This window comes from Ochotona princeps, chromosome 16 (genome assembly GCF_030435755.1).
Source record: "Ochotona princeps isolate mOchPri1 chromosome 16, mOchPri1.hap1, whole genome shotgun sequence".
In the NCBI taxonomy this organism is placed as follows: Eukaryota; Metazoa; Chordata; class Mammalia; order Lagomorpha; family Ochotonidae; genus Ochotona; species Ochotona princeps.
In genome coordinates, this window is record NC_080847.1 from 49,518,518 (window position 1) to 49,539,372 (window position 20,855).

General features: G+C 56.5%; 3 protein-coding genes across 4 annotated transcripts in view; 1 reads left to right on the plus strand and 2 right to left on the minus strand.

The window, feature by feature from the left end:
• NFKBIB (NFKB inhibitor beta) overlaps nt 1-20,855 on the plus strand; it is a 70,960-nt gene that overhangs the window by 9,525 nt on the left and 40,580 nt on the right. The gene's annotated exons all lie outside the window — the stretch shown is intronic.
• ECH1 (enoyl-CoA hydratase 1) lies at nt 1,515-8,310 on the minus strand. Its single transcript, XM_004595171.3, has 10 exons — nt 8,139-8,310; nt 7,729-7,936; nt 7,527-7,615; nt 3,005-3,129; nt 2,812-2,860; nt 2,620-2,684; nt 2,431-2,501; nt 2,271-2,342; nt 1,908-2,058; nt 1,515-1,763 (listed from the first exon to the last, which is right to left on the minus strand). Exons 1-10 carry the CDS (start codon nt 8,308-8,310, stop codon nt 1,659-1,661), a joined length of 1,107 nt encoding a protein of 368 aa, XP_004595228.2. The 3' UTR covers nt 1,515-1,658.
• Nucleotides 10,884-20,855, minus strand: part of HNRNPL (heterogeneous nuclear ribonucleoprotein L) — an 11,138-nt gene continuing 1,166 nt past the window's right edge. The window contains exons 1-13 of one of the 2 annotated variants that reach the window (XM_004595086.3): nt 20,219-20,711; nt 18,761-18,879; nt 18,108-18,345; nt 17,933-18,018; nt 17,384-17,480; nt 17,230-17,302; nt 14,011-14,082; nt 13,622-13,902; nt 12,811-12,932; nt 12,397-12,598; nt 11,828-11,885; nt 11,626-11,721; nt 10,884-11,267 (exon numbers count right to left, since the gene is read on the minus strand). In XM_004595086.3, coding sequence (XP_004595143.1) covers nt 11,209-11,267; nt 11,626-11,721; nt 11,828-11,885; nt 12,397-12,598; nt 12,811-12,932; nt 13,622-13,902; nt 14,011-14,082; nt 17,230-17,302; nt 17,384-17,480; nt 17,933-18,018; nt 18,108-18,345; nt 18,761-18,879; nt 20,219-20,470 — 1,755 coding nt within the window. In that variant the 5' untranslated portion in view covers nt 20,471-20,711 and the 3' untranslated portion in view covers nt 10,884-11,208. Of the gene's footprint in view, nt 11,268-11,625; nt 11,722-11,827; nt 11,886-12,396; nt 12,599-12,810; nt 12,933-13,621; nt 13,903-14,010; nt 14,083-17,229; nt 17,303-17,383; nt 17,481-17,932; nt 18,019-18,107; nt 18,346-18,760; nt 18,880-20,218; nt 20,712-20,855 lie in introns of those variants that run through there. The other variant, XM_058674678.1, reaches the window with a different exon arrangement.

Genomic DNA, 20,855 nt, shown 5'->3' on the forward strand with positions numbered 1-20,855 from the left:
AAATCCTGCCTCTGCTACCTTGTGGCTGGGTGACCTTGGGTCGGTACCCTTAATGTCTATTTGCCCATTTGCCTACCTGTAAAATGGGGACAGTGATCATATTGGCATCAGGGGACCCTTGAAAGGCTCACTGAGTTAATAACCAGTGGTTGGCACTTGGTGCAGCTGCCAAGAGTCTGTTTGGAAAGCTGGGCACTGTAGTGTAGTGGGTGAAGCCACTGCTGCTTGGGGACACCTGAATTCCATTTTAGAGAGTCTGGGATTGAGTTCCGGCTACTCTGCTTCCGATCGAGCTCCCTGCTAATGCACTCCAGCCGGCAGCAGAGGATGGCTCAAATGCTTGGAAGACTTGGATGGAGTTCTGGGCCCCCAGTTTCCACCTGCCCCTGCCGTGGCTGTTGTGGTTTTTGGGGAGTGAACCCACAGATGGAAGACCCCCTCTCTGTCTTCCCCTCACCATCCTGTTGCTTTGCCTTTCAAATATATGAAAATAAGTAAGCATTTTTTATTTTTAAAAATTTCTTTTAATTTATTGAGAGTCACACAGAGGAAGACACACACACACACACGACAGAGAGAGAGGAGATATTTTCCATCTGCTAGCTCATTCCCCACATGGCTGTAACAGCTGGACACCTGGGGCTGGGTCAGGCAGAAACCAGCAGCCAAGAGCTTTCAGGTCTCCCATGTGGGTGTCAGGGACCCCAAGGTCTTGGGCATCTTCTGCTGCCTCCCCAGGCGTATTAGCAGGGAGCTGGATTGGAAGTGCAGCAGCTGGGTCTTGAACTGATGTTGATTTCATACACTGGAGCCACAGGTGGAAGTTTCACCTGCTGTGCGATGGTGCCAGCACCATATCCAAGCGCCTGTGTTCAGGTCCCCATTCCACTTGCAATCTAGCTGCCTGCTAACACACCCTGGGAAGGTCATGGCTCAGATGGGTCCCTGCCAGCCAGCGGGGAGCCTGGGCTCCTGGTTCGGTTTGGCCCAGCCAGGGCTGTTGCAGGCATTTGAGGATGGAGCAGAGGAGCAGAGGGAAGATCTGCCTTCCTTTTTCTCTGTTGCTCTGGCTTTAAATAGAAGTAAATAAAGAAAGCTTAAAAATGAAGAGATACTCAGAGGATTTGGCAGGGTATAAAAAATAATTTACGCACAAATAAGCTCTGGAGTGCCCTCCCAGAAGGCACTAAATGAATGTGTGGTCTCACAAACCCAGCAGGCAGGGACTTTACACAGAGAAATGAAGGAACTGCCTCTGGACCGGCTTGCAAAGGTGTCCGGCACCGAATCCACCAGGCTGAGGTGCAAGGCGCCAGGCTGAGGTGCAAGGCGCCAGGCAGAGCCGAAGATGCAGCTCCACCCTCAGCCAGCAGGGATCTCGGGAGGCCCGCCCCAGAGCCCTTAGCGCCCGGATTGGGCTTGCCGCGCACGCTGCCCATTCCCATTGGCCAACCCTCCTGGCAGCCGGGACCAGCGCTCCGCCCCGCCCTTCCCACTCCGCACTCTGGCACCGGTTCTGTTCAATGCTCCCTTTATTGCAGGCGCAGTGAAGATAAGGCTGGGGCCTGAGTCCCCCTCAAGTCACACACTGGGAGAGTCGGGGGAGGCAGCCTGGAGTGCCGGCGTGCTTCGTCACCTGCTCTCCTCCGCCAGGGCTCTCACAGCTTAGAGAAGGTAACGCTCTTGAGATCCTTCTTCTCCATCATGGCCTGCACAGACTTGGTGATGTCTTGGGTCTGCAGCATGCTCATGTTCCAGGACGCCTGGACACGTGGGAGGGGGGTGTGTAGGGGATTAGCAGTGCATCCATCAGCAGACCAGGCGAGTGTGCCGCTGATCCCAGATTGGCTGCCCTGGGCCCCGGACACGGGGCGTGATTGATGGGCTGGAGGGAGGGAGCCCCTTACCATGTAGTTGAGGCCTTCGGCTACTGTGTGGTCCCGGGAGTAGACCAGGTTGATCTTGGTGCCCTGCACTGCCACAGGGCTCTTGCTGGAAATCTCAGCCGCCAGGGCAAAGGCTGCGTCCAGCATGGTCTCCTTGTCCTGGAACACCCGGCTGCCGGGGAAGGAACGCGGCAGAGGGCTGAGACCGACTGCTCTGTCCCTCCTGCCCACAGCAGGAGGCGGAAGACTTGATACCTTCAGAGTTGGGTGCAAACCCCTCCCATCCCCACCTTCACCCCAGGAAAGAAATGACCACTAGGGAGAAGGGACACCCCTCGCGAAGTACAGCTCGGAGAGCCCCTCCCAGACCCAGCTGGGCCCCACCTGACCAGCCCACTGCTCAGGGCCTCCTCAGCCAACATCTTGCGGGCGGTGAAGGCCAGCTCGTTGACCAGGCTGTAAGAGACACGTGAGCGCATGAGAAGGGGCCTGTCTAAGGGGGGGTCTGGGGATCCCTGGAGGCCAGGGCCCTTGCTCCGCCCACCTCTGGTTCCCGATGACCTTGGGCAGCCGCTGCAGTGTCCCCACATCAGCAGCCAAGCCCACGTCCACCTCCTGTGGGAGCAACCAGTGGTGGCAGGGTCTGGCTTCAGACAAGGCAGCCCCCACGCAACCCCCGCCAGCGGTATGCTCCCTCCGGCCACAGAATGAAGGAGGTGGGTGGACACCTCACCTTCACCTGGAAGAAGGCGTCCTGGGCGCAATAGCGGATGTCACAGGCTGTGACAAGGTCCACACCTGGGGTGGGGTACGGGCAGGGACACTGAATGACCGCGAGGAACACTCACTGGCCCCTGTGTCTTGGGGCAAGGCCTGGTGTGGGCAACGTGGGAGGGCAGCACCCTGGCCAGCAGAAAGCACTCACCTCCACCAATGCAGCCCCCATGGATGGCGGCAATGACAGGTTTGGGGCACTGGAAAGGAATGGGAGGAAGGGATGGGGGTCATCACTGGGGGAGGGAGGTGAGTGGAGTCAACGCTAGGGGAGGGGAGGGGAATGGGGCCAGTGCTGGGGGAGGGGAGGCTGGTGGGACGGCCACCCCCATCCCCATAGTCACCTTCTCGATGATGCTGAAGGCCTCCTGGTACCTGCGGATGAGGTCGTGCAAATGCCAGCTGACGCGGGCCACATCATCTCCCTCCGGCTGCAGGATATCCGACGCCAAGTCCATGAGGTCGATGCCTGGCAGGGAGGTGGCAGGGGGCTCCCCTAGCCTCTGGCACACATGCTCAGCCTGCTGTCCCGTCCAGTGGGCAGGGCAGGCTCCAAGTCGCCAAGCCACCACAGCAGAGAGAGCAGCTCATACGGGACACAAAAGGGGCTGCAGGCTGGGTGTGAGACCAGGAACAGGAATGGGAGCTCAGCTCTGGCTCCAGCCCCAACCACCCCACGACATGGCCCTGATACCACTGCTATTTCATCTTTTTTTTAAGACTTTTTAAAAAATTATATTGAAAAGGTCAAATTACAGAAAGAAAGGGAGAGAGACATTTTCCATTTGCTGGTTCACTCCCCAAGTGGCCACAATAGCTGGAGCTGAGCCAGTCCAAAACCAGGAGCCAGGAGCTTCTCCCAAGTTTCTGAGGTGGGTACAGGGACCCAAGGCCTTGGGCCTGCATCCTACACAGCTTTCCCAGGCACATTAGCCGGGAGCTGAATGGGAAGCGGAGCAGCTGCATTCAGAGTAGCACCCACATGGGATGCTGGTGCCATACACACAAGCCTACTAGGACCTGGCAGCAGTTCCATGATCATTTTTTAAGATCCACTTAGAAGGGCCCAGTGCAATGGCCTAGCGGCTAAAGTCCTCACCTTGAATGTGCTGGGATCCCATATGGGGACCGATTCTAATCCTGGCTGCTCCACTTCCTTTTTTTTTTTTTTCATTTTTTATTATGTTTTTGACAATCTTTACATAGTTAGCTAGGGTAAAAAGGTTCAAGGCCTATAGGAAAATGGGTAAGACTATTATTTCTTTTTTTACTTTTTAAAGATTTATTTATTTTTATTACAAAGTCAGATATACAGAGAGGAGGAGAGACAGAGAGGAAGATCTTTCATCCAATGATTCACTCCCCAAGTGAGCCACAACGGCCGGTGCTGTGCTGATCCAAAGCCAGGAACCAGGAATCTCTTCCGGGTCTCCCACACGGGTGCAGGGTCCCAAATCTTTGGGCCGTCCTTGAGTGCTTTCCCAGGCCACAAGCAGGGAGCTGGATGGGAAGTGGAGCTGCCGGGATTAGAACCGGCGTTCATATGGGATCCGGGGCCTTCAAGGTGAGGACTTTAGCCACTAGGCCACCATGCCGGGCCCATGACTATTATTTCCATATTGTTTCCTTCATGTATCTGAGGTAAAGGGGGATGTGGCTGCTCCACTTCCCATCCAACTCCCTGCTTGTGGCCTGGGGGTGGGGGGCAGTTGAGAACAGCCAAAACCTTGGGACCCTGCACCTGCGTGGGAGACCTGGAGGAGGTTCCTGGCTCCTGACTTCGGATCGGCGCAGCACCAGCTGTTATGGGGAGTGAATCATCGGATGGAAGATCTTCCTCTCTGTCTCTCTTCCTCTGTGTATATCTGACTTTGCGATAAAAATAAATAAATCTTAAAAAAAAAAAAAGATCCACTTAGAAGACAGAGAGAAAAGGAGAAACAGAAAGATCATCCATCACTCCCCAAATGGCTGTGACAGCCAGAGCTGAACCAGGCAAAGCCAAGAACCTGTGATTTCATCCGGGTCTCCCACGTGGGTGGCAGGGACCCAAGCACTTGGGCCAAGTTCCTTTGGTTTCCAAGAGCATTAGCAGGGAGCTGACTAAGGGATGAGGCAGGAAGCAGCCAGGACTTGAACCAGCGCTCACATGGGATGCCAGTGTTACAGGTGGTAGTTTAAGCACTGCACCACAACACTGACCCCTGTGTGAAGGATTACGGGAGGCACAGCAAGGGTGGGCACCTTGGGCTCAAGGCCATGCTATCTTATGAGCCTCACGACTGGGGCTTCAGACCCAAGGGTCATGCAGTGGCTGACCCCTGGGGGCTGTGCTGCTCTCCTCCCATCTGTTAACCTTGGATCAAGGGCCTGAGTAATTGAGTGGCTGATGCCGTGCCCGTGGCCCCACCTTCAAGACAATCCTCAACCTGACTTTTCTGACCCCAGCCATGCTTTGAGCCCTCCCACCCCTGCTAGTGTGCCTCTCACACGCAGCCAAGGGGCAACCTGTACACAGCTTTACAGGAGTGTAGTTCTTAGTGGTGGGTGAGGAGAGCTTTGCCACCCATGCGGGGCACCCAGATGAAGTTCTGGGCTCCTGGCTGTGGCTGGCATTCGGGAGAAGAATCCTGATCTTTTTCTGCCTCTCAACAAAAAGTACCTTCTTTAAACAAGAAGCTAGATTTTGTAGTGGAGGGAGGGGTTTAGTGCTCGGCGAGGGGGGGATCTCTGGGATGCCAGCACTGCCAGTGTGGAGGTCTGGCTTGCAGGAATATCGCCTTGGAAAGGGACAGTGAGGGGACGTTGGTTTGTCTGGGTTCAGGGTGAGGCCAAGGTCAGAGCAGGGATGGAGGCCAAGCCTGTGGTGCCTGCAGACCACAAGGAGGTTGATCTGTAGTAGCGGGAGCCCTGGCCAGGTCACCTTCCCTCCAGGCCTGTGGCATAGTCTCCGTTGAATGCTGGGGGAATCCTTCAGGAGGCTGACAACGAGGCGTGGACACATGAGCTGGAGCCACAGAGGCAGCGGAGCCATGAACTGCACACCCTGCTATCACAACAACCCCTGTGGCTGTGGCCACGTCTGTGCCTGTATCTGCCTGCTTGGCACCTGGTGTTGCCACACTTGTGACTCATCCAGCGAGCTCTGCCAACCCAGAACAAGGTCAAGCTGCATCTTGAGACACCTCCTCTGCTCTCACTGGCTTTTCTGGTTTCTCTGCCCTACTCATGCCTGGACCTGCTGTCACTGGTGCTAGGAAGTCCCTTGCAAGAAAGGGCCCCAGAGTACAGCGCCAGGCATCCCACTCAAGGCAAGAATCAATCGTGGTGGGGCCCGGTGGCGTGGCCTAGCGGCTAAAGTCCTCGCCTTGAACACCCCGGGATCCCATATGGGCGCCGGTTCTAATCCCGGCAGCTCCACTTCCCATCCAGCTCCCTGCTTGTGGCCTGGGAAAGCAGTCGGATGGCCCAATGCATTGGGACCTTGCACCCGCGTGGGAGACCTGGAGAAGCTCCTGGTTCCCGGCATCGGATCGGCGCGCACCGGCCCTTTGCAGTTCACTTGGGGAGTGAAACATCGGATGGAAGATCCTGCTCTCTCTCTGTATATCCGGCTTTCCAATAATAATAAATCTTTAAAAAAAAAAAAAAAAAAAAACTCCTCTTTAAAAAAAAAAAAAAAAAAAAAAAAAAGAATCAATCGTGGTGGGGTGGGCATCTGGCACAGGGATTATGATCCTGCTTGGGACAGCTGCTTCCCCTAGGGGAGTGCCTGGGTTCGAGTCCCAGCTCTGCCTCTGAGTCCAGCTTCCTGCTAATGTATACCCTGGGAGACAGCAGAGGATGGCCCAACAACATGGACCAGGGAGGAGACCTGGATGCAGTCTCCTGGCTTTGGCCTGGTCCAGCCCTACCTGACTGCTGTGGGCATTTGGGAATGAACCCAGGAGATGGAAGGGATCTGTGTCTGTCTGCCTTTTAAATCAACAAAGATAGGGCCCAGCGCAGTAGCCTCACTTGCAAGCACCAGATACCCCTATGTGCTCTAGTTCATGTCCCATATGCTCCGTTTGCCATCCAGCTCCCTGCTTGTGGCCTGGGAAAACAGAGGAGGATGGCTCAAAGCTTTGGGACCCTGCACCCACATGGGAGACCTGGAGGAGGCTCCTGGCTCCTGGCTTTGTGGCTTTGGATCGGCGCAGCACCAGTTATTGCAGCCATTTGTGGAGTGAATCAGCAGACAGAAGATCTTCCTCTGTCTCTCCTTCTCTTTATATATCTGACTTTCCAATAAAATAAAATCTTAAAAAAAAAAAAAAAAAACTCGAACAAATCTACTGCTGACTTCCAAACCATGCATGTAGCCCAGCACAAGAAAATTCCAGGGGTTGGAGTTGTGGCATAGCAGGTAAAGCCACCACCCTCAATGTCAGCATCCCAAACAGGTGCCGTTTCAAGTCCTGGTTGCTCTGCTTCCCATCCAGCTCAACACACAGGAACGGGGGAATATACGAACCAGTTTCTAAAAGGCAGAGAATAGACACAGTGACTGCAAGATGGCCTGGATGATGTGACATCAGCCCTTACAAAGGGAAAGGAAGCTTGGGGACAGAAAATGGAATATGTAAGGGACCGAGGGCATGACCCACAGTGATTGTCTCTCCGAGTGTGTTTAAGCGTGTTGTTGGGCAAGGGGCAGGGAGGCAGGGAGGCAGGGAAGGAGGCATCCGGGCTGCCAGCCCCGTTTCTGTTCCAGTGGTTTCCATTAGGCCTTGGGGTGTGGGGTGTGAGCTGGCAGCTGCTGACACCCCCGCTGAAGCGGCCTGCTTGGCCAGCAGCTGGGGAGCGATGAGCAGCCCCCCTTACCTGCTGAGAAGGTTTTCCCTGCCCCTGAGATGACCACCGCCCGGCACTCGGTGTCCCGCGCTATCTTGTTGAAGCACTCCACCATCTCCCTGCAGAAGTTAGCAAGCAAGAAGGCTGGTGTCTGGGGGGTTGAGGATCCCACTGACCCAGGCCCTCAGCAACCCCCTTCTGCAGGCAGGCCTCCGGGTTCCGCCTGCCACACCTCCAGAAGGCCTTGTTCATGGCATTCATCTTGTCAGGCCGGTTGAGCTGCACATGCAGAATGTGCTTTTGGGTGGCAGTCACCCGGAGGGACTCGTAGCTGTGGTCTGGGGCTTTGCCGGGGGCCGCTGAGGGCTGCCCCTCCTGAGCCGACGTGCCCAAGGGGCGCGGGCTGGGGCTGAAGGCCAGGTACATGGGAGCTGTCAGTCCTGGGGAGACAGAGTAAGGAAGCGCCTTGGATGGGGGACACACCTCCGTGACCCCGTACGTGGGGGGGCACAGGCCCCATGGAGCCCTCAGCGCTCCCACATTCCACGACGGGCCTGTTAGAAAGAGACCTCGGGAGGGTCTCCCCGTCCTAGAACCGCTTGAACAGCGCGACAGATCCCCACAGGCCAAGAAGTGACTCACGTCGCATCAGCAGGCCGCGCAGTCCGCGAGCGGTCGCCATCACCGCCGCCATTGGAAATGAGTCGTTGAAGTCAGCCAGCGGGAGGAAGCCAAGGGGCGGTACAGACGGCAGCCATGTTGAGAGAGGGCACGGAAGCCGCGGCGGGCCAGCAATACAGCGCCTCTCCGCCATCTTTACTAAGGGCAACCAGAAATAAAGCCACAGAGGATTCGTCCAGAGATTGAGGAATTCAGACCCTTTGCCCCACAGGGAACCCAGCCGGAGAAACGGCTCACGTGGCTGCGTGAGGCTGCGGGCTAAAGTTCACCACAGCCTGTGGAAGTTTAACCTGCAGCCTCCCTGTTTTGTAATCAGGCCCTTGTAATAAAACTAAAACAATCAGCTCAGGACTGGGGTACAGGAATCCCACATCACCACAGGGTGTCAGTCTCTTACACCCAGATTCTAGGGGAGAAAGTAGTTCAAGGACGCCGGGCTCCACATGGCTGGGGGTGTTTGCAGATGTTCAGGTCACTCCACACTCCCGGAGGGACTGGCGGCAGGGACCTGGGTTCTTTTTTTTTTTTAATATTTTTTTAATTTTTATTGGAAAGATATCCAGAGAGGAGGAAAGAAAGAAAGATCTTCCGTTCGATGATTCACTCCCCAAGTGAGCGCAAGGAACTTCTTCCAGGTTTCCCACGCGGGTGCAGAGTCCCAAGGCTTTGGGCTGTCCTTAACTACTTTCCCAGGCCAGGCCACAAGCAGGGAGCTGGATGGGAAGTGGAGCTGCTGGGATTAGAACCAGCGCCCATATGGGATCCCAGGGGCGTTCAAGGCGAGGACTTACTTTAACCGCTAGGCCACGATGTCGGGCCTGGGACCTGGGTTCTGGACCAGTGAACTTGAAAGGCCTCTTCCAGACTGCAAAGTCAAGCTCTGTGGGAACTAGCCCACTCTGTCATGGTGGACTGGTAATGGAACATTCTGAACTCTCACATCAGTTTCAGCGATGTGACAGGATAAAGGCTCAGGACGGCATGACGCGTGGATGGCCCAGGTTGGTAAGTGCATGTGTGGGATGTGCTGCTTGCGTATCAGCCCTGCACGCAGCCTCCCAACCGCCCAGCAGGAAATGAATACTGGGTCCTAGTTAACAGTGGGCATGTGTGTACCCAGCTGTAGGTAACTGCTGAGGCTGCCTTGTACCTAGGCAAGTGTTACACTGCTGGGAGAAAAGCAGCCAGTAATTGGTGAGCACGCTAGACTTGGTTGATGCCAACCTTGTGTTAACTATACCAGTGTGCCAGCAGCCCTCTTGCCCGGCTCCCCTGGACACAGAAGACAAACATGTGTCCCACCCACTTTCCTCCATACCTCTCTCCCCCACCCTAACCAGAGGTCCAGCTGGGTGGGAATGTATCCCTCTCAACTGTATAAACGGTATTGAAAATAAAACTTGGAAATAAAAAAGCAAAGCAAAAACAAAAACAAACTTGGGCCAGCGGCGTGGCCTAGTGGCTAAAGTCCTCACCTTGAACGCCCCAGTTCTAATCCCAGCAGCTCCGCTTCCCATCCAGCTCCCTTCTTGTGGCCTGGCCTGGGAAAGCAGTTGAGGACGGCCCAAGGCTTTAGGACCCTGCACCCATGTGGGAGACCTGGAAGAGGTTCCAGGTTTCTCGCTTGGATCGGCGCAGCACTGGCCGTTGCGGTCACTTGGGGAGTGGATCATCGGATGGAAGGTCTTCCTCTCTGACTTTGTAATAAGAAATAAATAAAGCTTAAAAAAAAAAAACTTAAAGTGAATTGTACATTTCTAAACAGCAGGATTTCCCAACTTCATCACAAAATAGACACCTACTAGTCAGACTTGCTCACTGCAGCCATTTCAAACCATCACACTAAAGCAAACCCTAGGTCATGTCTAGCCACAAGGCGACTGCCGGCTTCTCCTTATCCAGAGGTGGTTCCAGACCTTTGCTTCCAGGGTTCCTCAGTCAATTCCCCGGGTGTGTGAACCCAAGGTGAGGCTGTGACGCTTTGTGTCGGTTAAGCTCCGGGTTGCATCTTCACCCCATGAGTTTCCATCTTCAAGCAGTACTGTTACAACTGCCTTTGTCTTTCAGCCTGCTTCCAGCTCCAGCCTCCAGGTTACATCAGGCAAGGAGCTCCACACACACACACACACACACACACACACCCCAAACAAAGCCACGAGGGACACCCCTGGGATGGGGTTAAGTAAACGTCAGGAGGCAGAATGTCAGGGAACTCGCCTTTGGGGAAACGCACCATCAACTGCTAGCCTCTAGGAACTCCAAGGCATTTTGACTGCAGGCTTAAGGCCGATTATGGAGACCTCTCCAGGACCTTCAGATTTCTTAAAACACCACTTACATTTGAATTTTTTTTCCATTTTATTTCAGACAGACAAGAGATCTCCCAGCCACTGGTTCATTCCTCTACGAGCACAACAGCCAGGGATGGCCACATAGGAAGCAGGGGCACAAGCACTTAGGTGACTGCTGCCTTTAGGGTACCCATCAGCAGAAGCTGCATGGGGAGTGGCGTGGCCAGAACCCAAGCAGGCTGAGCTGCACACCCACCTGCAGTTCACCTTTAAGTGGTCCTCCAGCCAGGCAGCAGCCTGGGCAGGGCCTGCCGCCATTTCCCTCCTGAAGCCACACCCCATCCACTGTTGCTCTGCAAGAAGACTTTGTGGGTGGGAGCAAAGCAGCCCTGTCCTGAGACCCCAGCAACTGCTGTTTATTTTCCAAACAATTTTTATTGAAATGTGCCAAGAGTACATGGGCAGCACAAATGTATGAACAGGAAAAAAAAAATCACATGTACAGTAATTTTAAAAAGTGAAGGTTAATCTTGGGAGATATCAGTTCCCTCTCCCACCCCCTCCAGCATTTCCATTATGGTTAAGCCTCTACTAACCTAGCATTAAAAAAAAAAACAGAAACAAAAAAACAGTAAAACCGAGGACTTCTGTCAAAGGAAAAAACAAAAATGAAAACAAAAACCCAAAACAGGCATAAGAAACAATTTCCTGCTCAGACGGGCTTCTTCGTGGGCACCTCATTAGGAGGCGTGCTGAGCGGTGGAGAAGCACAACTTCAGGGTGTAGGGGTAGGGGCCATCTGCAAAGGAAGGCAGGAAGAGAACAGTTGGGCTGAGCCCCCTCCCCAAGGCCTCCTCATTCTGCACCATTGTACAGCTGAGCAACAAGTCACTGCCCCACGAGAGACCTCAAAATGGGTCAGATACCGAAGCCTTCTCATCCTCCACTGCCACAGAGAACCCAGTGCTAGCTCCTCAGCGGGCCCCAGCAAGAGGCCTGCCCCCGCATGGTGGGCCATTTCACCTGCTGGGGAGTACAGTCCTGGGACCACTTAAGCCAATCTCAGGCACAAAAAGAACACCAGCTCCACAGGGGGCCAGCCTGAGGTGGTCACCACGGGCAGCCTCCCAGGGGGTGACTACATAATACACACTCACTTGGGTTTTTCATCTGGTAATGGTTCAGGAAGCCCAGAGTCTCCAGGGCGTCGCTCTTGGATTCCCACTCCAGCAGCCCAGAGGAGCTGCGCTCACCTGGGTAGAAGCATGGGAAAAGGCTATGGCGTAGGCGACTGAGGGAGCAGAGGCAGGCAGCTGCCGAAAGGCGCAGCCATGGGGAGGCAGGAAGGGCAATACTCACTTTTGCCTGAGAATACTTTCACAGAAGTTGGCCGCTTCACTCCCAGCTCATCACAGATCTACAGGAGACAGGCAGCGGGGTTAGAAACCCAGGGGAGCAGCCCAGGCCCTCTTCAAACTGCCTAGACACATTAGCACCTTGTATTGCATACTAAGTGTCCCCTGACGGTTAGAAGCACTTAATTAAGGTGTCACTAAGTCCCAGAAGCCTGCTGTTTGTTGTTCTAACGTTCATCCTCAGCAGCTCTGTCGGTGTGTTTGGGCACTAGGTCAATGTCTGCTAAACTGAAGGGTCCAACAGGACCAGAGTGAGGTGCAGAGTCCACCGCTGCTCCTCAGTCCCTGGTCCTGCCAGTGCCTCACGGGTTCCTGTCTGCTGCTGTTACCCAGAACCCATGCATGAGCCTACCGGGAACCTTCCCCAGCAAAGGCACAGCTGGCCATATTCACTAGACACAGGAGGAGCGGGGAACATAGCTCCCTCCTAGTTCCTGCTGCGTGCCCGGCATCCAATCCCGGGACTGATGGAGCCCGAGCTCCACAGCTGTACCTAGAATCACCAGGCCTCACCTCAAAGAAGTTCTCCTCCGTCACCTCCAGAGGTGCGTTGAAGAAGTGCAGCACATTGCTGGGGTGCTGGATGCGGTTCTTGGCTGCCTGTTCCGGGGTGGAGAACCGATTGTTCCTTGACTCGCTGAAGTCCTTGTAACTGCAGGACCCATCTTCTAGCCCGTACGACTGGCGGGGCATGATGGCTGGTTGCTTGGAGACACTGCAAGAAGAAAGCAGAGCCCACAGAACCCTTCGTCAGACCCAGAGCTGGTCTGTGCCCACCAGAAAGCACATCGTGCCCCAGGGGGCATCACTCCCAGCTGAGACAAGGTTACCCCACCTCTCCCTTGGCTTTGAAGGAAAGGCTAGGAACCCCACCCAGCACACCTCACTGAGCCCCGTTGCCATGCCCTTCCCAGCCCAAGCACCTACCAGACATTCATCTTCTGCCCAAACATGAAGTTGTTGTTGAGGTGAGTAATAGCACGGTCCACGGCATAACCGTCAGCCATCTCCACCATGGCGGCCCCGGGCTTGCTTTTCATGAATTTCACCTTGCCAAGAGCAGCACAGTCAGCTTCCCTTCCCAGCTGCCAGAGCCCTCCCCTGCCCAGCTCCACACTTCATCTCCTCACTGGTGAAATGTCAGACAGAAACCCCCAGAAACCTGCTGGACCCCCAGCCAAGATCCCAGCCTAAGTAGCAACAGGGTCGAGGAGACACTGTGCTACTTACTACAGGGCACAGGCTGTTGAGCAGGGCATCTAACGAGGCACAATCACAAACCAGGCAGAACCAGCAGTCAGCTGTTCTCACTCCCGCGTGGGCAGACGCAGGCACTCATGGCTCTGGGTAAAACGCTTGCTTTAGTACATTCCTGCACTACAAATACTGCGGCAGGGCTCTGAGCCCCACGTGCACGGCAAGTTCTATGAACCTGTACACTAATAAATGCCTGTCTTGGCCAGACCCTTGTCTCCTGTTCTTACGCTGACTGTATTAACCATCATTGTTATAATCTTAGAGCATCTCCCAAATCTTCCCACTGGTACTCCTACGTGATCCAACCCTAGTTTGAGCTTGGCCGCCTTCAACATCCAACAAAGCAAGCCAACACTCACGGCAGGGAGGCACACAAGCCCCGAGATGGGTCTGCCCAGGCCTGGCCAGTCTGCTGCGAGCATTCCCGGACTGACTGCCCACCAGGACTACAAGGAGTGTGGTGGACCCAGTGGCAGCTCACCTTCTCCACATTGCCATACAAGCAGAAGACATTGAAGACGCGATCACAGTTCATCTTAGACTGATCCAAGCCATAGACCATGAGCACAGGGCTGTCGGCGTGAGGGCCATACTCGGGTGGTGGGGGAGGGGGTGGGGGGTGGCCATACTGGGGGCCGTAGCGGCTTGGGCCCCGGCGGTGACCCCCCACTGGTGGGCCCATCCTTCTCCCTTCGTAGTGAGGTGGAGGGGGCCCGTAGCCCTCATCATGGTAATGGCTGTGGTACCCACCATGGGGCCCTCCTGGGGAATGGGAAGGAAAGAGGGAGGACGGGTGAGAAGTGGCGTGGCAGCCAGTGGGCAGAGGCACACGAGCCCCGGGAGTCCACGGAGGGGAACCCCTGCCCTCACCATATTCTGCAGGGTGATCTCCCAGGAGAGGGGGCTGCCTCTGGCGTTTGTTGGGGTTGCTGCCAGGGTCACCTGCAGACAGAGAGAACAGTCAGAGCAGAAGGTGGCTGCGGTGCCTCTCCCTCCTCTCCTGGCCCTCCGGCTCCTGTAGGACTCACTGCAGACTTCCCTGAAGCGGAGGGCAGGCCTGAAGCCCAAGCCTTCAATCCAAGTCCAGGTACCCTTTCGCTCCTGGCCCAGCCCAGGGGGACTGACTTCCTAGCTCTGTGTGCAATGGGGCCAACCTGTGGAGACCCTGCCCCTCTTGAGTCCTGGGGCTGTGGGGGAAACACAGTTCCTCACGTCTGAACCACCTACAGCGGCCACCCAGCCGACGCTAGAGGGCCCACAGCAGCTTCCCAGGAACAACTCCCAGCACAGGGCAGAGGCTAACAGCAGATGGGTAACCCACAAAGCGAAGGTAACCTTGGCACCCAAAATCCCAAGGTTCTCAGTGCCCTGAGCCCCTTGCTCTAGGCCTTGTCTTCCTCCAACCTGGTCCCAGTCTGCTTCCCAGCCACCTAGTCCTGCCCAGCCCAAGACAGACCGCAGAGCCAACAGGCAGGCACAGCGGAATCAGTTCAAGTGCACAATGTGTACAAGGCATCAACATTCTCAGACCCCCACAGTGGCGCAGATCCCCCTCCAGCCCTCACAGCCGTCCAGAACCGCTAGTTATTTGAGCGCTTCCTCGACACCACAGCTTTGTGTGCCCCTCACAACACCCCCATGAGGTAGGCACTAACAGTTCAGCCCCATTTCACAGTAAGAAAACTGGTTACCTCGTTAGCGGAGCAAATTAAAGAGACATTTTGGCCCAAGGTCACACGTTAGCGGCTGAGCCAGGATTCCAACCCCGGCCGCTGACTCCAAAACCCTGGGCTCACACCTGTTCCTGCCACCCAGCCTGGGTTGCACTCTCCACAGTCAAGTCATTACAAGGATGGAAAAGGGCTACTTACAGCAGAGGTACAGAGTACAATGTCCATTTGTCACAAAAAACAAATCTGTATTTTTCTCTTACCATTGGACGCTTCAACAGTGAGTTAGCACAGTTCTGAAAGATGGCGTCCCATCAAACATACACTGCGACCCTGCATCACATGGTTTCACAGTCATAAATACAAGTCACGGTACACATCCGCTACAACTTTTTTTTTTTTTAAAGAATCGCTTTAAAAAGTCAATTGTTCTGATTAAAGCAAAAATGGCTCCCAGATGCTGTGTCCTCGGAGGTTATCAGAGTGGCAGTGATGGTGTATGCGTGGGTAGTGTCCCTCCGTGTTGTCACCTCCTCACTGTGTGCTGCAGTGCGGGGCTTCTGGCTGTGTAGCGCTCCGTGTGCGTGTCGCCTGGTATGCAGTGTGCCAGTGGCCCCACTATGCCTGCGCTCTTGGTCTTGGGAGCGCACCTGGTGACCCACCAGCAGGTAACTGTGTGCCTCTGAGCTGTTTGGCTGTCTGCTGTTTAGGTCTGTTTTGGTTTTCTGGTTTTTTTGGTTTTTTTTTTTTTGTTTTGTTTTTGATCTCCAGTTGGTGCAGAATATGTTGGCAGCCGGTGACTGCAGAAAAAGTAAAAATCTCAAAACAGAAAAAAAAAAGGCCCTCCCCAAAACAAAGGACTTAACAACAAACCCCGACTGGCGAGCAATGGAGACAGGATCCTAGCGTCTTGGAGGCCCATGGAATCTACTTCCGTCTATGACCGTTCTCCGAACGAGGAGAGCACTGCTGGCTGGCCGGGCGCGCTCTGGTCTCTGTGTTTGCTACTTCTGTGTACCTTCTCGGGTTCGAGTTTGCTTGGATTTTGACCTTGTTCTATGTTTAGTAACAAGCAGTGCCTGCCGCTGCCAAGGTGCGGTCTTTCTCTCTTTGTCTCTGTCTGCCTCTGTCTCTGTGCTTGGCGCTGTTCCTTGGAGCGCGGTGTGGTGTTCTCCATGTAGTGAGCTCAAGGCTGCGGCTGTTTCTGGGGACGTGGTGGAGGCTGCATGTTCTGTTCTGTGCTGTTCTCTCCAGGAAGAGCTAGTGGGTTTTTCTACCCTGTGTGTTGTGGAGCAATGTGCAGAGGCAGAGCCGCTGAAGTAGGGTCCCGAGGGGGTGGCGAAGCACCGCCCTCACTCCAGGTGGCCTCACGGGCCCCAGCCTTGGGGCGGCCAAAGCTGAGAGGCATCAAAACCAATGCACAGCCAGCCCGTGCCACTAGCCCCTGCCGGTCTGCACATCTTCTAGTTATGTTCCTTGGAGAAGAAATGGTTGGTTGCCGTGTTTCTGTTAGCAGTCATGTAATGCCATTGCCCATTTTGGTACATTCACTTGGTCACCAATTTGCCTCTGCCCTCAGGAGGGAGCAGCCGGGCCCAGGGCCCCTCATCAGAGTCCAGCCCCCTGGCCCCTGCTTCCGGCTGCACGGGTAAGCAAGACAGGCTTGCTTGGCACTGGGGACTCTAGCCTCCCCGAGCTGTGCGATGCCAGCAAGCAGCCTCCCTCCTCTGCCCAGCGCCTAGTCTGAGGATCAGACCAAGGCGGACAAAGAGCTGGAAGGTGGCACCGAGGGAGTGTCGCTGTTTTCAAAGGCAATCCTCCACACCTCGCCCTCCTAGCAAAGGCAAGCCATTCTTGACGGACACTAGCATGGGGTGCTCGACTCAGGCCCCCGCAGCGATGTTGAGTCCCCTCTACAAGGTGAGAGAGGCGTGCCCACCCTGCTCCTATCCAGTGTTTGACCCCCACAGGTCAGCTTCCTCCAGGCCCTGCTGCCAAGAACCCAGGAACCCTCCTCACCTCCCACCCCTCACCCCCTACCACGGCTGCCTCAGACTCTCCAGTGTGAAGAGCAGGAGGCACAGTCCTGGCCCTGTGACTGGGCAAGCCCAAGACCTTGCCCAGGGGCTAGAAGGCAAAGCAGCAGAATCCACCTGGTGCTACCTGGGTCCAAGGTCACGCTGTCCCCGACGAGGTCCACCCGATCCAAAGCTCTGCTTTAAAACTCCCCCTTGCCAGGAAGCAGAGGCCCCTCTCAACCCCCTCCACAGGAATCTTTCCCAAGAGCTGGCCCCAAAGCCCGCCCCTGTACACAGGGAGCCCAATGGCATTACATAACCCTGAGCCCCAGGCCTACAGGTGCACTAGCCCGGCAAAAGCAGGGCAGGTGTGTTTAGAACAAAGCAGCCGGCAGGGTTACCTTGTCCACTGAGGTTGGGGTTTGTGTAATCCCAAGTGTCCTGATCGTTCTTGAACACGTTCAAGCGTGTGGGCTGCAGGGATGAGACGAAGCTTGACATTAGCCAGACCCGTGGCTCCCGGATGCTGATAAGGGACTCACCACCCAGACCTACCTTCGCATATTCGATCTTCAGTGTGCAACAACCAGAATAGATGTCAGCCCCGTTGAGCGAGGCCTTCGCCCGCTGGGCACTTTGCACGGAGTCAAACGTGGCTCACGTTAAGGAAGCACCCTTGCTGGCGTGTGGCTCACTGCGCACACAGCCACTGTCTCAGGCAGGAGCAATTCGGACCTGCAGCGGAGGACTGCCCAGGAGAGCAGCAAGGGCTGGAGAGCAGCCCAGTCCACCCCTCCAGAGTAACAGCCACCACCCCAAGCAAATCCCCTTCATGTTTGAAAACTCTCAGCAAGCCCTCTGATAGAGGACCAGCCCGCAAAGCTGTACCACTGTCTGTCCAAGGAGACCTGAGCAACGAACTGCCCCCAAGGCTGTCACCAAGCTCCTCGCCTGCCCCATAACCTGGCAGGCTCCCTGCAGGCCATGGGCTCTGTGCAAGTGCCTGGCACAGCAGGCGCTCGGCTGACACACACTGGTAGGAAGCATGGCCCCCAGTCAAGCCCCTTGGGACCCCCCCAACACTGTTTTTTCAGTAAAGGATATTCCACCATGGCCTGGACCCCATTCTTTCGGAAGATGACAATTCTCTGGACAGGGCCACAAGGATTGCAGATTGTATAAAGAACATCCTGCAAAAGCAAAGACAGGCAAGATGCTGCGGCACTGGCAGGACAGATCTGGGTGGGAGGGGACACTGGGGCAGAGCACATGCTCGCACCGTGGTGATGGAGTAGATGGGGTTCAGGATGGTGAAGAGCAACACGCTGTTGACACTGCGCGAGTCATCCGAGTCCCCCGGCCGGGAGATCTTCTGGCTGGTGGAGTAGTTGACAAAGGCCGGGTGCCCAGCGATGTAGATCTGGTTGTCAGCTGCGTAGTTCACAGCGTTGCAGGCCCCCAATACATCCTCAAACTCCACTAGTGCCTGCCTCTTTTTAGGCATTACCACCACATAGCTGCGGAGACAGCACGGGTCTCAGTTCTCGGGCATGCAAACAAGGACACCCCTCAACGCACTTAAGTGTCCCAACTCCTCTGAATCCCCACCCTGGGTTGTTAGCCTGACCACCCAACCCATAGGACACGGTATCTCTTCACCTGAGCCAGATACTGCCCCACTACCTGGGCTTCCCTCACCCACTGCCCCCCACCCTGGCAGGGGAGCCCAGGTCAGGTTTAACTCCCACTCACAGCAAACCCTGCTGACCGGGAACTTCAGGGCCAAGGAGGGAGGACTCGCCAGAACTTAACCCCAAGTTACAGAGGGCCCTGGACCAGGATGGCCAAATCCCTCCTTCCAGCCGGACTCATGACATGAGCAGGAGGGAGTCCACCGCTTGGAAGCCCCGGGCCCTGCTCTGAGTCTGGTACCTGATGGGTCCAAACTCCTGCAAGGCCTCCACGAGGTCGGCTTCCACAACGCCGTCAATCAGGCCCCGGATGTGGACGACCGGGGAGGCAGGTGTTTTATGCGGGTCATCGTAGTTCTCCTGCAAGTGAAAGGAAGACCTCATTTCCTGTTGCGTAAGGGAGCAGCCAGGCCAGGGAGGACCAGCTAATCCCTAACCCTCCAGGGACCTCTCTTCCCGTCGGCCCACTCCATCCTGCAGTCAAGAAACCCAGGCAAAGCGGCCTCAGAAGGGGTCGCGTGGCCAGCAGGACACAGGCAGCTGTCTGCACGAAGCAAGCCCTGAGGTGTCACTCCCACCTCACCCCACTGTCCCCACAGTCAGCCAGGCCAGGAAGCAACCCCTGAGGTCGTCACAACTGCTGGGAACTGCAGCCTCAGTCCCATGAAGGAAAGTAGGGAAGAGGAGACAGAACCCCAACTCCCATAGCTCCAGGATCACAGAGGCTCCTTCCCGGGGGCGGCATATCCCCGCACCTCTACACAGGTTAAAGACCCTCCCCCCCCCCACACACACAAACACGCGGCGGGATCCAGGCCCAGCCGCCAGCAACCTGAAGGCAGCCGGAATGAACTGCACAGACCACAGGCGGCCACCGCAATGCTCCCCTCGGCCCCAGGGAACACCCGCACCTCCCCAACCTCACGGCGAGGAATGGGGGAAGGGAGCCGCCATTCTATCAGCATGTCCACACCGGCGGTAGCCATAACTCGGCGAGATTGAAGGACAACATACGAGGGACTTGGGGCCCAGCCGGAAATAACAACTTGGGGGGGAGGGGAACTCCTTCCAATGTGACCAGGGAGTGACTGCTTGGCTTTTCCTGAACCTCAGCACGGGAACCGTAAGCTCACTTGAGACGGCTCCAAAACCTTGGCCCGAAGTCCAGACCACACACAAGGGCCTTTTCTGGGTCTGCGCCCGCTCGAGCCAGGAGACGTTCTGTCCGGGGCGGGGTGAAGGGGCTGAATATGCTCCATCAACCCATGGCGGCGGAGAGCCGGGCGACTGGCAGCCGAGTTCACCCAGGAGAGGAGAGACCCACCGCCCACACGTCCCACTCACCCCAACCGCCCACGAGGCCGGGCGAGACAAGTGCGCCTGCGCACAACGCCGGAGCCGAAAACGAGTAAGAAAAAAAAACAGGCCAGCCCCGGCGGCGCCTGCGCAATGCAGCGCGGTAGGGGCGAGAGGCCCCCCGCCCGGCTGGGAGCGCGCGCGCGCGCCTGTGCTCGCGCACGCGCCTGTGGTCGCGCACACCCCGCCGTGCGCCCAACGCCCGCCCCTCCCCCACCGGCCCGGCGCGAGGGCGCGTGCGCAGAGAGGCACCCCGCTAGGCCGCTCAACCCCCAAATAAATGCCCTTCAGATGGGGAAATGGGCCTCCCCGGGCTCTCCGACGCCTAAGGCCCTGGCCTCACCCCGCCGCCGCCGCCCGCAGCCCCGGATCCGCCACCGCCTCCATGCTGGTCGCCGGCGTTGTCTGTCTTGAGCCGTTTCGGGGCCCGGCCGCCCTCACTGCCGCCGCCGTAATAGCGGCCGCCGCCACCGCCGCCTCCCGCAGCCGCCATCTTCACCATCGCTCCAGACCGCCTCAGCTGCTCGTCCGGTTGCTGCCTCTGCTCCAGCCGCCGACGCCGCTTCTCCGCCCGGGGCAGCAGCCTCCGCGACATGGCGGCGCAGAACCCGCCTCCCCCCGCCTCTCATTGGGGGAGGGACCCGCCCGTCACTCGCCGCCCCCACCCGATAGGGGGAGCCACTGGTCCGGCCGTGGGGGGAGGGGAAGCCGCCCCGCGCCTGGCGCGCCTATTGGCCAGTGCTCACGCCGTTCTACAGGAACGCCCGCCCTCGTTTGTCTAAGACACTTCCCATAGGCTAGGCTTTCCTGCCAGTCGTCTCGCCCATCCCACCGCCTTAAAATAAAGCGCAATTTAATAGGACGAGTTTCTCGCACGGCCCGCCCTTGCTAGGAACAAGTGATCGCAGTCGGTCCTTCTAATCGCCCAAAAGATCCCGTCTCCTTCCTCCTCTCTCATTGATCCACTCGCTAATCCATCA